The sequence below is a fragment of the Talpa occidentalis genome, unplaced genomic scaffold (genome assembly GCF_014898055.3).
Source record: "Talpa occidentalis isolate TD23 unplaced genomic scaffold, MPIMG_talOcc4v2.1, whole genome shotgun sequence".
Classification (NCBI taxonomy): Eukaryota; Metazoa; Chordata; class Mammalia; order Eulipotyphla; family Talpidae; genus Talpa; species Talpa occidentalis.
In genome coordinates, this window is record NW_026555331.1 from 123019167 (window position 1) to 123031168 (window position 12002).

Consider the following 12002-nt stretch of genomic DNA (forward strand, 5'->3'; position numbering starts at 1 on the left):
GGAGATTTGGCAGATTCCTTTTTCATTGTAGAATCTGGAGAAGTAAAAATTACCATGAAAAGGAAGGTAAGCTTTTTTGAAAGTCCTAAAACCCACATAATTTCCACCAGAAAGCATTCACAAATTTGCAAGGAACCTAGATTTATTTTTTTAATGTTTGGACTATGGTTAAATATTTTTCCTAAGCTGAATAAAATTAATACTTTTAATTACCTTGTCAGGGTAAATCAGAAGTGGAAGAGAATGGTGCCGTGGAGATCGCACGGTGTTCTCGGGGACAGTACTTCGGAGAACTCGCTCTGGTCACTAACAAGCCTCGAGCAGCCTCTGCGCACGCCATCGGGACAGTCAAGTGTCTAGGTAGGAGCTCGGCGGTGGGGCGCTTCTCCCACCGGCAGTGGTCATGTCTGCATTTTACATGTTCACTTTGCATGGATCATGCCACTGGTTTCGCAAGTTTTACTGTCCCCACAAAATATATGGCTAGTATTCATTACATTATAAAATTAGTTTGTGGGAGCCATTGTTTTCTTTAAAAATGTTCACAGACACACATATACTCATATATATCTTTCAAATGGGCATGAAATAACGTTGTAGTAGTTAAAACAAGAATTCCGAGTGCTCAGTTTTATAGCTAATCTTCCAAATAACATGCACTGTTTCTCAAAAACAAAGGCTAAGACAATATTTTTACGCAGTACAATAAGCTCTGTCTCCACATTAGACTGGTCCCAGGAAATAAGAGCTCAGGTTTGTAAAGCACTGTAAAATTTTCTTTGTTCAATAAATACTGGATGGTGTCACTTATATGTGGAATGCATGAAAACCAACCTTGAAAGCTGACTATAGAATTGAAGCATCCAGAGGAGGAGAAGGGTACAAAAGGGGTGAGAACAAAAAGGGGATGGAGCACAGTGGACTCTGGTGGCCACCAGAGGGGTCATATACTTCCAAAATATAAAATTTTTTTTTTTTCTCTGTTCAGCTCTCTGTTACTTCCTATAGCTTGACAGAAATGCCATCTTTGGACTAGAAGACATCTGTATATATGTGAGATTTTATATAGAAGAAATAACTTACTTTGATAATAATTATTCAGGAGGTAGCATATAGATGACATTTTCTTTAAAAAAAATTCAAGTTATTAGCTTCTCTATGTTCTTTATTCTAGTATGAATTTAGCTTTAGTGTCCTTAAGGTTTGCAGGTATGCTCAGAATTAACTGAGAGAAATCACTTTTTAAAGGGTTTTAAAAAGTATAATATTAATCAAGTGTTATACTTGGATGACAGAAAAGACAATTAGAAACTGACAGGTTATTTTCCTGAGTGGATATATTAGACGGTAAGAGTCAAGGTAATAAGAGTGAAATTCCATTAATTTTTTTCTATAATAATTATATTCGCATTAAAGAAAGTTTGAAAAATACAGAAAAAAGGAAAATAAGCGTCACCCTTATCACCACCCCCAGTGATTTTCACATTTTAGTATAATCCTTCTCATCATTTTATTTACATGGGTTTCCTGTTTTTAAACAATTTCATAAAATGCTTTTTTCCATTTATTATAGATTAGGTGTTTTCTCATTTCCTTATATCAAATTGTAACATATTAGATAAATATACACATCATAAATTATTTAATCATTCCCCACTGGTGAATATTTTGAGGGTTTGGGTTCCATTTTTACAGGGTAAGGGGAGGTCGAGCTTCTTTGTGTATGCCTATACTACTTTTCCATATATAAAAATTTTTCCTTAGAAATGTTTTTCAGAAGTGGGTTTCTTTTTATGACTTTGGATATATATTGCCAGATCCTTTTTAATTGTATCAATTTACAGGTTACCAGCAGTGCAAGAATATCCATTCACTGTATTTTTTAAAGATTATCTTTCTTAGCTTTACAAATTTGAAAGATGAAATTGTATTTTCATGGTAGAGACTATGATCATATTTTCCATGTGTGGCTTATAAATTCAGTTTCTTAAAATTGCATGAAATAGGCAATGGACAAGCATATTGGCTGCCATTTTGAAGTGACTAGATGAGACTATAAAACAATAAAAATTATAAAAGGTAACAGTTGTTTTTCATTACTTGCCATTGTAAACCCTGAGAAGGGAAAACAGGATAGAAAATATTCTCTTGGTGCCTCTGAGGAATTGATATTACTTAGAGGGTAACTAATTTATTCGTTTTAATTCCAACGCCTTGCTGTAACCATTGCTTACTCCTTTCTCAATGTGGGTGATGGACCTCCCTCCCACCTAAGCTTTCCACTTAACATTGTGAAGGGACCCTGGCTATTTCCTTTTTGAAGTAGAGTATCTTTATCTTTATGCCTTTTTCTTGTTTCTGATATTTATCTAAAAATACTACTGCACTTGTGACCTGTGCAGTGAGTATCATAAATGACATAGAAATAATGCAGATTTGCAATGAGTGTTATTTTTCTTTTATTCTCTCCTTTTCTTAGCCATGGATGTGCAAGCATTTGAAAGGCTTTTGGGACCTTGCATGGAAATTATGAAAAGGAACATCGCCACCTATGAAGAACAATTAGTTGCCCTGTTTGGAACAAATATGGATATTGTTGAACCCACTGCATGAAGCAAAAGTATGGAGCAAGAAGACCTATAGTGACAGAATTACACAGTAGTGGTTAGTCCACTGAGAATGTGTTTGTGTAGATGCCAAGCATTTTCTGTGATTTCAGATTTTTTCCTTTTTTTTTTTACATTTACAATGTATCAGTAAACAGAGTAGTGATTTAATAGTCAATAGGCTTTAACATCACTTTCTCAAGAGTAGATTATAAAAAACATTGACATACTGATAAAATGACTTTCTATTCCACAAAATTATGATTTGACGAAATGGCTTATTCACGATTGTAAAATAGTGAAAGTATCTGTGTTCAAAACAAAAATGAAAGTTATCATAGGCAACCTGTGTTTTCACTTACTCAGATGGACATATTAGTGACTGTGCCCATGTAAGAGGGAACTTGGCAATGATCATGCTCTACAGCATTGCCTCACCTTCTTTTCACAACTCATTATATATAGTAAGTACAATTTTAATTATTTTTGTTTTAAAGTTTTCCTGGCTTGATAAGTTATGTGCTGGTCTTGGCCTATTGGTGAAATGGTATAAAAAAATCATCATATGCAATTTTAAAAACTTTTATATTTTTGCAATAAAGTACATTTTGATTTCTTTGGCATAATGTCAGTAACCTACATATTCCAGTGGTTTTAAGGATAGGCAATTTAATCATTATAGGAAGACCTTTTTTTAGGTAAGAGATTTAACATTTTCCTCATACAGCATATATCTCTGCTTCCTTCTCTCATTTTGTAGTTCTCTGTTTTATCATTAAAAATTTGAGTTTGACATTTAATGTCACAAATTTTTAAAAACTATTTAAATGTACTTGTCTCCTCACTGCCTAAGATATTATATATACTAAGCAAGAAAAAAACCCAGAACCCTCTTACCAGGTAATATTTTGGGACCCTTATCAACATGCCCACAGGATATTTCTTTGTTCTCCATTATGCTACATAATACAATCCTTTGCAGACATCTGCCACATGGGTTTCCTCCAAGGTGGTAGAAATAAATTTTTATAAGTAGACCCACATATAAAGATAAAAGGAATTTTTGCCCTTCCAGGCCTTGCCATTTTCTTTAATGTAGATTCATAAGTGCAGAGTGAACTTTCATAGAATTTCAGTGATATTTGATGTGCTTATCATTCTGCTACTTGAATTTAGTTATATTCAACCAAGGCAATATACTTTTATTTCATTTCCGGGACTACTTGACCCTAATTATCTAAGGAAGTTAACTCTCCAGTTGTTCAATTTTAAATGAGCAATTTCATTTTGGGAAAATGTTTCAAAGAAATATATACATGGGTAAAATTCCTCTGTGGCTAGTGTGGTTTTATTAGGGAATGTTTATGGTCTTGTACAATGAAAACATGGTTAAAATGTTAATTGCATAATGTACATATAAGAAGTTAAAGTATGTAAAATATAACTTCAGCCACATTTTAGAACATGTTAACAATTTTGCAAACTTTCTTGTTTAGGAAGAGAGCTTACTACATGAAGATGACTTGTTTTCTATTTTAGATTTTATTTTAAAAGCCATGTCTGTTAAAACAAAAACCAGAAAGAACTCCAAATTCCTGGTTCGTTCTGTATTCTTAACTTTATTCACCTTTTTCAAGCAATCTATTTTGTTGCATAAGCTGATTGTTAACTATTCATGGAACAGCAAACAAATGCCTGTTTAATAAAGAACTCTGACCAAGGCTGTAAATGCCAGTTACATTATTTTCAGTATTGTTGGTTATATTTAAATTTTCCTTATAATAAAGCACACTTTTATAATAAAAATTTATTTTTCTCATTTCTTTCACCTGACTTCCACAGTGCACACTGCACCATGTGAAAAACCTGACAGAGCTGTGGCAGGTGTGGAAATAAACCCCTGGGCTGAAGGCAGCAAGAAAGGATGGTCCTGTGTGGCACTGAGTGCTGAGAATATTAGTTATGTGTGATATCATTGTGGAGTGCTGCAGACTAACTTGGCCATCTAGAATAACCAAATACATCTGTGTAACTGGAGAATGTGCTAAAATATCTAGTCAAAACACCTCGTTTGACTTCTGGACATCATTAGTATCTGTAAATTCCCTGATGAAGTTCATTCGGGGATGCCTTCTGTGTAGGTCGCTAGGATTCTTCTCGGAGAATGTTTTTAACACAAAGGTGCTCACATTGTTTGTGGTATATAAATACAGTATGTGTGCACATGTGTTTCCTGTGTATCAGTGTGAACCATGGCTTGGTATGTGTATTTTAATAGAAATACTATGGGTAGCATGAGTTGGGTGACTATATTTGGTTTATTGTTACAAACTCTGTCCAGCAGACCATTTCAAAGGATTGTGTTCCAAGTGAAAAGTAGGACTTCAAGCAAGTGACACTGGTTTTTTTTGAAATATGTAAGATTAAGTGTCGAGTCCTATTCCTTCCTAAAACATCTTTAAAATATGGATATACATTTTTCTAACTTTCTTAAGAAAAATGTTCTACTGAAATAAGGCTTACTTAGCAATCAAAAAAGGTAAACTCATGTCATTTGCAGCAACATGGATGGAGCTAGAGGGGATTATGCTCAGTGAAATAAGCCAGAAAGAAAAAGAAAAATATCAGATGGTTTCACTTATAGGAGAAATATAGGGGAACCAAATAAAGGATCAGGAAAAAAATAATTATAATTAATTAAAAAACAAAATTAACAGGCAACTATAAATCTGAGACATTCTGCAGGGGAGAGGGAGATTTCAAAACGGGAGGGAAGAGGACAAGGGACTATAGGATGGTGTATGAGTGAACTGGTGCTGGGAATTATACGGGGACTATACCTGAGAGGAGAAAGCATACATTGTACAAAAAGAAAGAATGATGAAAAATATATATATTAAAAAAAAAAAAAAAACAAGGTTTAGATTATCTTTGGCATTCTTAAAGAAAATATGTTAGCTTTGAGGTACAAGTAATACGTCTGGATGAACAAAGGCCTTGTAAAATAACTAAAGAAAGGATTGTAATATCTAATTTTGTCAATACCTAAGGGAGACACAGAATTATTAATCCATAAGGGAGAAGTAAAAATGTAAGGAATCCTTGCTTCTAAACTTAGTAGTAGTTTGAGGTTAGAGTTAGTATAGCCTGATGTTGATATCAGAATTTTGACAAAAAGAAACAGGAGTCAGAGTTGAGACAATCTTACCCATTCCAGGACATTTTTAAAGGCATCAAAACTGAACAGGGCCTCCCCGGTGGCGCAGCGGTTGAGCGCTGCGTTGCAAAGCTGCCTGCTGCCTCTGCAGCGCCAGTTCGATCCCCGGCCGCCAGCGAGGGTCCCACATGGCGTGCAGACCTCTCCTGCCGCCCGCTGCTCCCCTCAGCAGTGTACTTCATCTGTCTGCCTGTTCTGCTCCCTGCTCTGGCTCTGGTGAATTCTCTTACTCTCCCGCGCTTCTGACTGTACCCAGTGCTTGTATAAATAAATAAATAAAATCTTTAAAAAAAAACAAAAACAAAACTGAACAACTGAAACTATATAACTGTTAGTGTTCACAGGTATTATTTAAAGCACCTTGAAAATATAATGAATTATGGAAATACAAGCAATAAAGCACACCAAGTATTTTCAGACGACTTGTGTGTCTGACAATAACTAGGAGACTTAATTCAGTTTGGATAACTGAGGAGAATTAGTAGTGTATTTACCAAAATCACTTACTCACAGGTAATGGAAATCAAATGGTGCCATTCCTGGCCTCACATATCTTCCTCACAGTGTTGATGATCTTAGCTGGTATATAACAAAATGTGTAACAAGTTTCCAGTGCAGACAGACTATTTTGAGAGAATTTATTGGACCAACAGATCTGGGGCTTTCTGTTACTTTTTAATATACTCTAAGTTTGTAAATCTAATATGGCCTAGGAAATCCTGAAGACGTATGAAATATGCCACCTATTAGGTAGGTGGTCTTCTCAGATGATTTGACTATAGCCTCAGTTTTGTCATTTTCCCAAATACAATAAAATGCCCCTATCTTCATAACTAATTCAGTATAGTTACTAGTGCATTTTTTAACCAATTGGAAAAACAAAGTAACTTTTTTTTTCCAGGTGAGAGGTAAAGTTTAAGTGTGATCTGGAAATGAACTTTGAGATGACAAAAGTAGTCTTGACTGTAACAATCCAGGAATCAAGCCATAAATGTTTTCTAATTAACATGAAAAAGTTTACAAAGTAGAACCCTTCAGATTATGATCAGTACATACAAATCGTCAACATTTTAGCTAAAGTTTTGCTTCTAAATTGCTGATTTCCCATTTTGTCTTGAACAAACCTACTTAGATCCTGCTAAGAAAAAGATCATTGCGAATCTCTAGAACTCTATTGCCTCTTTTAGGCCAAAGGCTGACATTTACAGCAAGTACACCTCCCTCTATAGAATAAGTATATTCTTGAAATAAAAGGAACAAGATTTTTTAAAGCGAAATAATATTTGAGTTATTTTAGAAGTGCTCACTATAAAGACATATTTGGCAAATATTTTTCTCATAATTGCTCCTTAAAGCTAAGTTTAAAGACCCTTAATATTTTCATTACTATAACTCGTTGTGCTATTTAACTTGAAAGCATTGAAGTGTATTAACTGCAAATATTTGTCTTTGTGATTGGCACTAGGAGGGAGTTAAGATGAGTAAGAATAATGCTTATTCTATAATCCAGAAGCTGAGACCTGTTCTCAAATAATAGAAGAAAGCAAGTGAGAATTAAAGCACAGGGAAGTGATTGGAACAATGTTCAAAACAGCATTCGACATACAGCAGAACATATGAGATACCATGTATTAATAAAATTCATGTGGTTTATTTTCCCCTAATTTCATTTGTTCAGCAGGCATCTATTGATTGTTCAGACAAAAAGATGTGTGAAGAGACAGTGATGGAGAAGAGGAGGTTATGCTGAGGGAGACAAATTTAAGGAAAAGTATTAAGTGTAACAAATTGTGATAAGGCCCAATACTTATTATCCCTATAATACAGCTTTTCATCAGATTTGCTTCTAAAACCAGGTACATCTGACTGGCAACCAAAAGAAAACACACAGAGGCAGGCCTCGGTTATCAAATTGACAGGAGAAAATTATATGGGAGTTTGTGTTCAATGGTTGGGATACCATGAATATCTATAGTACAACAGTTGCAATGAGAACAGTCACTTGAGCAGATGAAAGACTTCTTATTTCTGCTTCTTGGCTTAATAAATTGGAAGCAGGATTAAGTGGACGTGTTCTCTTCTCTAAATACTCGACATTTTCATGTAAGCCAAATCAGACAGCTTAAAAATATTTTTGAGAGGGCCTCCCCGGTGGCGCAGCGGTTGAGCGCTGGGTTGTGAAGCTGCCCACAGCCTCTGCAGCGTCTGTTCGATCCCCGGCTGCTCCCCGGCCACCGGAGGAGGGTCCCACATGGCACGCAGACCTCTCCTGCCGCCTGCTGCTCCCCTCAGCAGTGTACTTCAGTCCTTCTGCCTGCTCTGCTCCCCGCTCTGGCTCTGGTAAATTCTCTCACCCTCCCGCGCTTCTGACTGTACCCAGTGCTTGTATAAATAAATAAAATAAATAAATAAAAATATATATTTTTTTGAGGGCAGTTGAGACCACAATGGGGCCTCTATGTCCTGAGCATGCCCACGTTTATTTCTCCAGCTTTGGATCTCCTAAACTCCGGATGAGTTGTGTTCAGCTATTTGCAGACCCCTGTATATGAATTTCCTGCTTGCTCATCATCTAAAGTTAAACATTCTTTCTCCTTCTCCCTGTCCCCAAATCTGTTCTCTCCAGTGTTCCCAGATCATCAACCACAGACATACCAGAAAACCTGTCTGACAAACCTAGAACCCAATCATTCTTGGGTTCAATCATTCTTGATTCCTCCACTGCCCCTCAAGAAAGATCTTGCTTTATGGTAACTGAGCAAAATCCAAACTTAGTTTGCACCAAGAATTACAAGCACAAGAGACATACATTACTTGTTTCTTTCTTTTTTTTTTTTTTTAAAGGAGAACTCTTGTTATTTTATTTATTTATATAAGCACTGGGTACAGTCAGAAGCGCGGGAGGGTGAGAGAATTCACCAGAGCCAGAGCGGGGAGCAGAACAGGCAGAGGGACTGAAGAACACTGCTGAGGGGAGCAGCAGGCAACAGGGGAGGTCTGCTGTGGGACCCTCCTCCAGTGAGCCGGGGATTGAACTGGCGCTGCAGAGGCTGGGGGCAGCTTCGCAAGCCAGCGCTCAACCGCTGCGCCACGGGGTAGGCCCCATTACTTGTTTCTTAAAGGACACTCATCATTAGCTCCCAAACATTTCCTTACGATTTGAATTTACGTCAGTACTTTGCACTAATTATAAAATTTACTCATTTTAAAGTACCGTAAGGTATACAGGAGGAACTTTTTAAGAGTTTAATCTATCAAAAAAGATAAGTGAAAAGTATGGGCAATTGCTATTTTAGACATTATATATGCCCCAATTTATAATTCTAGTACTTTGTGTTTTTTTTGCTTACTTTTAACAATTTGAAACAAAATATTTTCCATATTTAAGCAAGGTCATATCTTAGTTCAGCAAAGTAGTCAGCGGTGTGCAGTATGTGGGTGATTGAGGGAAATATGTTCATTTTACTCCTAAGAAGGATTTGTGTAGTTACTTCTTATTGTCTTTAACAAATTAAAACTTGATGTTTCCTTATGGTGACAATTTTATAAACTGCTGGTTTGATTTAAACGACAAGTTCTTGACATTTTTGTATAGTTTAGGTGTAATGTGTAATCAGTTTCTTTAACAGCAACTTTGGTTAGTACAGAGTAGGTGTTATTTAAAGAAACTTTTCTTAATGTCAATTTTAACATAGAAACAACTGAAGAACAGATAAAAATTCTTTAATTTATATCTTTTTTAGTGAAAGAGTTTAAATATGTAAAGATTTTCAAGAAAATCTTACTAGTTTTGTACTTTGAGCTTTGTTCTGGCTTATGAGTTGGCTGGTTTTGTCAGTCACGTAAGAATTGATGTTCCTGCTAAATACACATACGGTACAAATGTGGTCATTTAGCCTACCAGAAGAGTCAAGAAGACAGAACTAGTTGTCCACTTACATGTCTAAAGAATTCTTAACAATGACATTTAATCAGTGGTGACTGAATGATCAGAATTTTACTTTTATAATGACTTGGACAAATATGGACGTATGAAAATATTTTATATCTTTGTGTCTTTATTAATTAGCACAGTAGTCAACAAATAGTAGGAAATAAGTATTTTTGAATGAATAAATGGTAAAAATAGCGCTACAAAGGGAATTTTTTACAATTATACAGTATCTTGATCTGAAGTTGAATTCTTCCTATCAGTGTCCACTGATAAAAATACTTCCTCTTATATCTTCAGTGAAAACTTTCAAAAAAAAAAAACCTTTTCAAACAAAGTTAAGGTTCAACCAAGAGCAGATCTCAGGTTATGCAAGGGAGAGGGACAGCTAAGACTCTTCAGAGCTCTTTGTTTGGGAGAGAAAGCTTTTTAGCTTTCTGGAGGAAGTTGGTTAAACAAATATTTTTATTGAAATATTTTAAATAATTAGAATTCCACAGAAATCTATTTATTTACAACTATGGGCACAATTTATTTACAACTATGGGCACAATGACTCTTTAAAGTAAAACTAAGGATATAAAATATTGCCTGGAAAGTCAAGTTCTTTTTTGAATCACTAGTAAATAATCTTTGAAAGTTGATAAATTCAAATCCTGTTCCCCCCCCAGGAAAAAAATTAGGCATTTTATGGCTATTAAGAAAAAATGTTTGATAAATACTGTGACTACAGAAAGTAAATCTTTGATCACGTGGTAGGAAGGGCTAGTTCATAAAAAAGTTCACTTAAGGATTCAATAAGGAATCCCTGAAAGAATTTGAAAACTAGTGTCAACACACTGGGATTCCTTGAATTTCTTTATTTGTTATGCGGCTCTCAAGTAGATTTAAATATTTAAGAAATGTGAGGGTTTTTAAAATAATCAGGCTCTTTTCAAATTTGTGACACTACATTTCTTACTTTAAGCTTTTCTCAATTTTAAGCAAACATACAGCGAACCGAAGATATAAAAACCCAAGGCACAGTTTAAATCATTAATCACTAAAGGTTCAAAGGAAAAAAGCTTAATAATGCCTTTGTAATGTGAATGGTAAAAACATCAATTATAGACTAGGTGGAGGACAGACACCATGTTTAAAGTGAAGGTAACTATAAAACTTAGAAGCCTACCTCCTCCTCTGAGTCAGAGCTTTAGTAATTTAAGGAGGAACTCCTAGTGGAAGCGAAATGGAAAGACATTCTTTCAAGGAGAAGTCTGGTGGGGACAGATGGTTAACAAAACTCACCAGACAAACTTTAAAAAGATTCACACATCAAATCAGCTTAAAGCATACATTATCCTGTACTATTTTAATCAACGGAGAAGGTGGTCACTCTGGAAAACACCGCTTCGACAATTTCAAAGTTAGTACGAATCGCCCACCCTCCTCAGAGCTTTGCAAATTTTCTAGACCCTGAGCTGCTTCTCCACTGTCCATCCCTAAGTCTCGCAGTGCCTGGCAGAGCGACACTCATGAAATCTTGAACAGAGTTGGCAAGGAAACCTAAAGTGGCTGTCCTGGGAGTGGCCAGGCAAGGGTCAGGATAAAGGAATTCTAGCTTTCCGCTGGAGCCCAGACCACCTTTACCAGCCCCCTCAAGCCCAGGACTGTGATTTGTGGGTGACTGGGTCCTTCCCGAGGCTGACTGCTTCCGCTTGTGCAGTCATCTCCTTCCCCTCTCACTAAAACAATACCTTGGCTTACTGCCAAACTTGAAGAAGCGAGCAACTCTGGCAGTTTACGGTTGGGAAGGGGTACAGTGAGAGGCCGAGGCTGCCCTGAGTGCCAGGCGAGGCCCAGAGGAAGAGAAGAGGCCATAGCTTTAAAATACTCCCTCCCTCCGCCCCCTCCCTTTTGTTCCAGACACCAAAACAAACGAGCTGATACACGTGTCCCTATGACTCTTGTTTACTATCAAGACTGCACCTTGCACGCACCTCTGGGACTTGTAGTCCAACCGGTTCCTTCCACTGGCAGTTTCCCAGAGCAAGGGAGCCAGGCTAAGACTACGAGACCACAATGCATTTCGGGGGCAAAGTTTGGCCGGGGGCCTCAGAGTCTCGGCAGCAATCCAATCCGAAGGGCTCACTCCGGTGATTGACATCCCAGCTTCTCCAGTAAACACAACACAAAAGTCAATACAAGCCCGTCCCTCCAGGAGGACCACGGTATCACCCAATGAGAAAGTGAAACAGCCGAGTGACAG

The 12002-nt window shown here is 36.6% G+C and overlaps 1 protein-coding gene across 1 annotated transcript in view; it reads left to right on the top strand.

Moving 5' to 3' along the window:
* Nucleotides 1–4417, top strand: part of PRKAR2B (protein kinase cAMP-dependent type II regulatory subunit beta) — a 68604-nt gene extending 64187 nt beyond the window's left edge. Inside the window, exons 9-11 of the mRNA XM_037511545.2 lie at nt 1–66; nt 222–360; nt 2480–4417. Of these exons, the coding sequence (XP_037367442.1) occupies nt 1–66; nt 222–360; nt 2480–2613 (339 nt within the window). The 3' untranslated portion in view covers nt 2614–4417. The remainder of the gene's footprint in view (nt 67–221; nt 361–2479) is intronic.
* Nucleotides 4418–12002: the final 7585 nt, after the last annotated feature.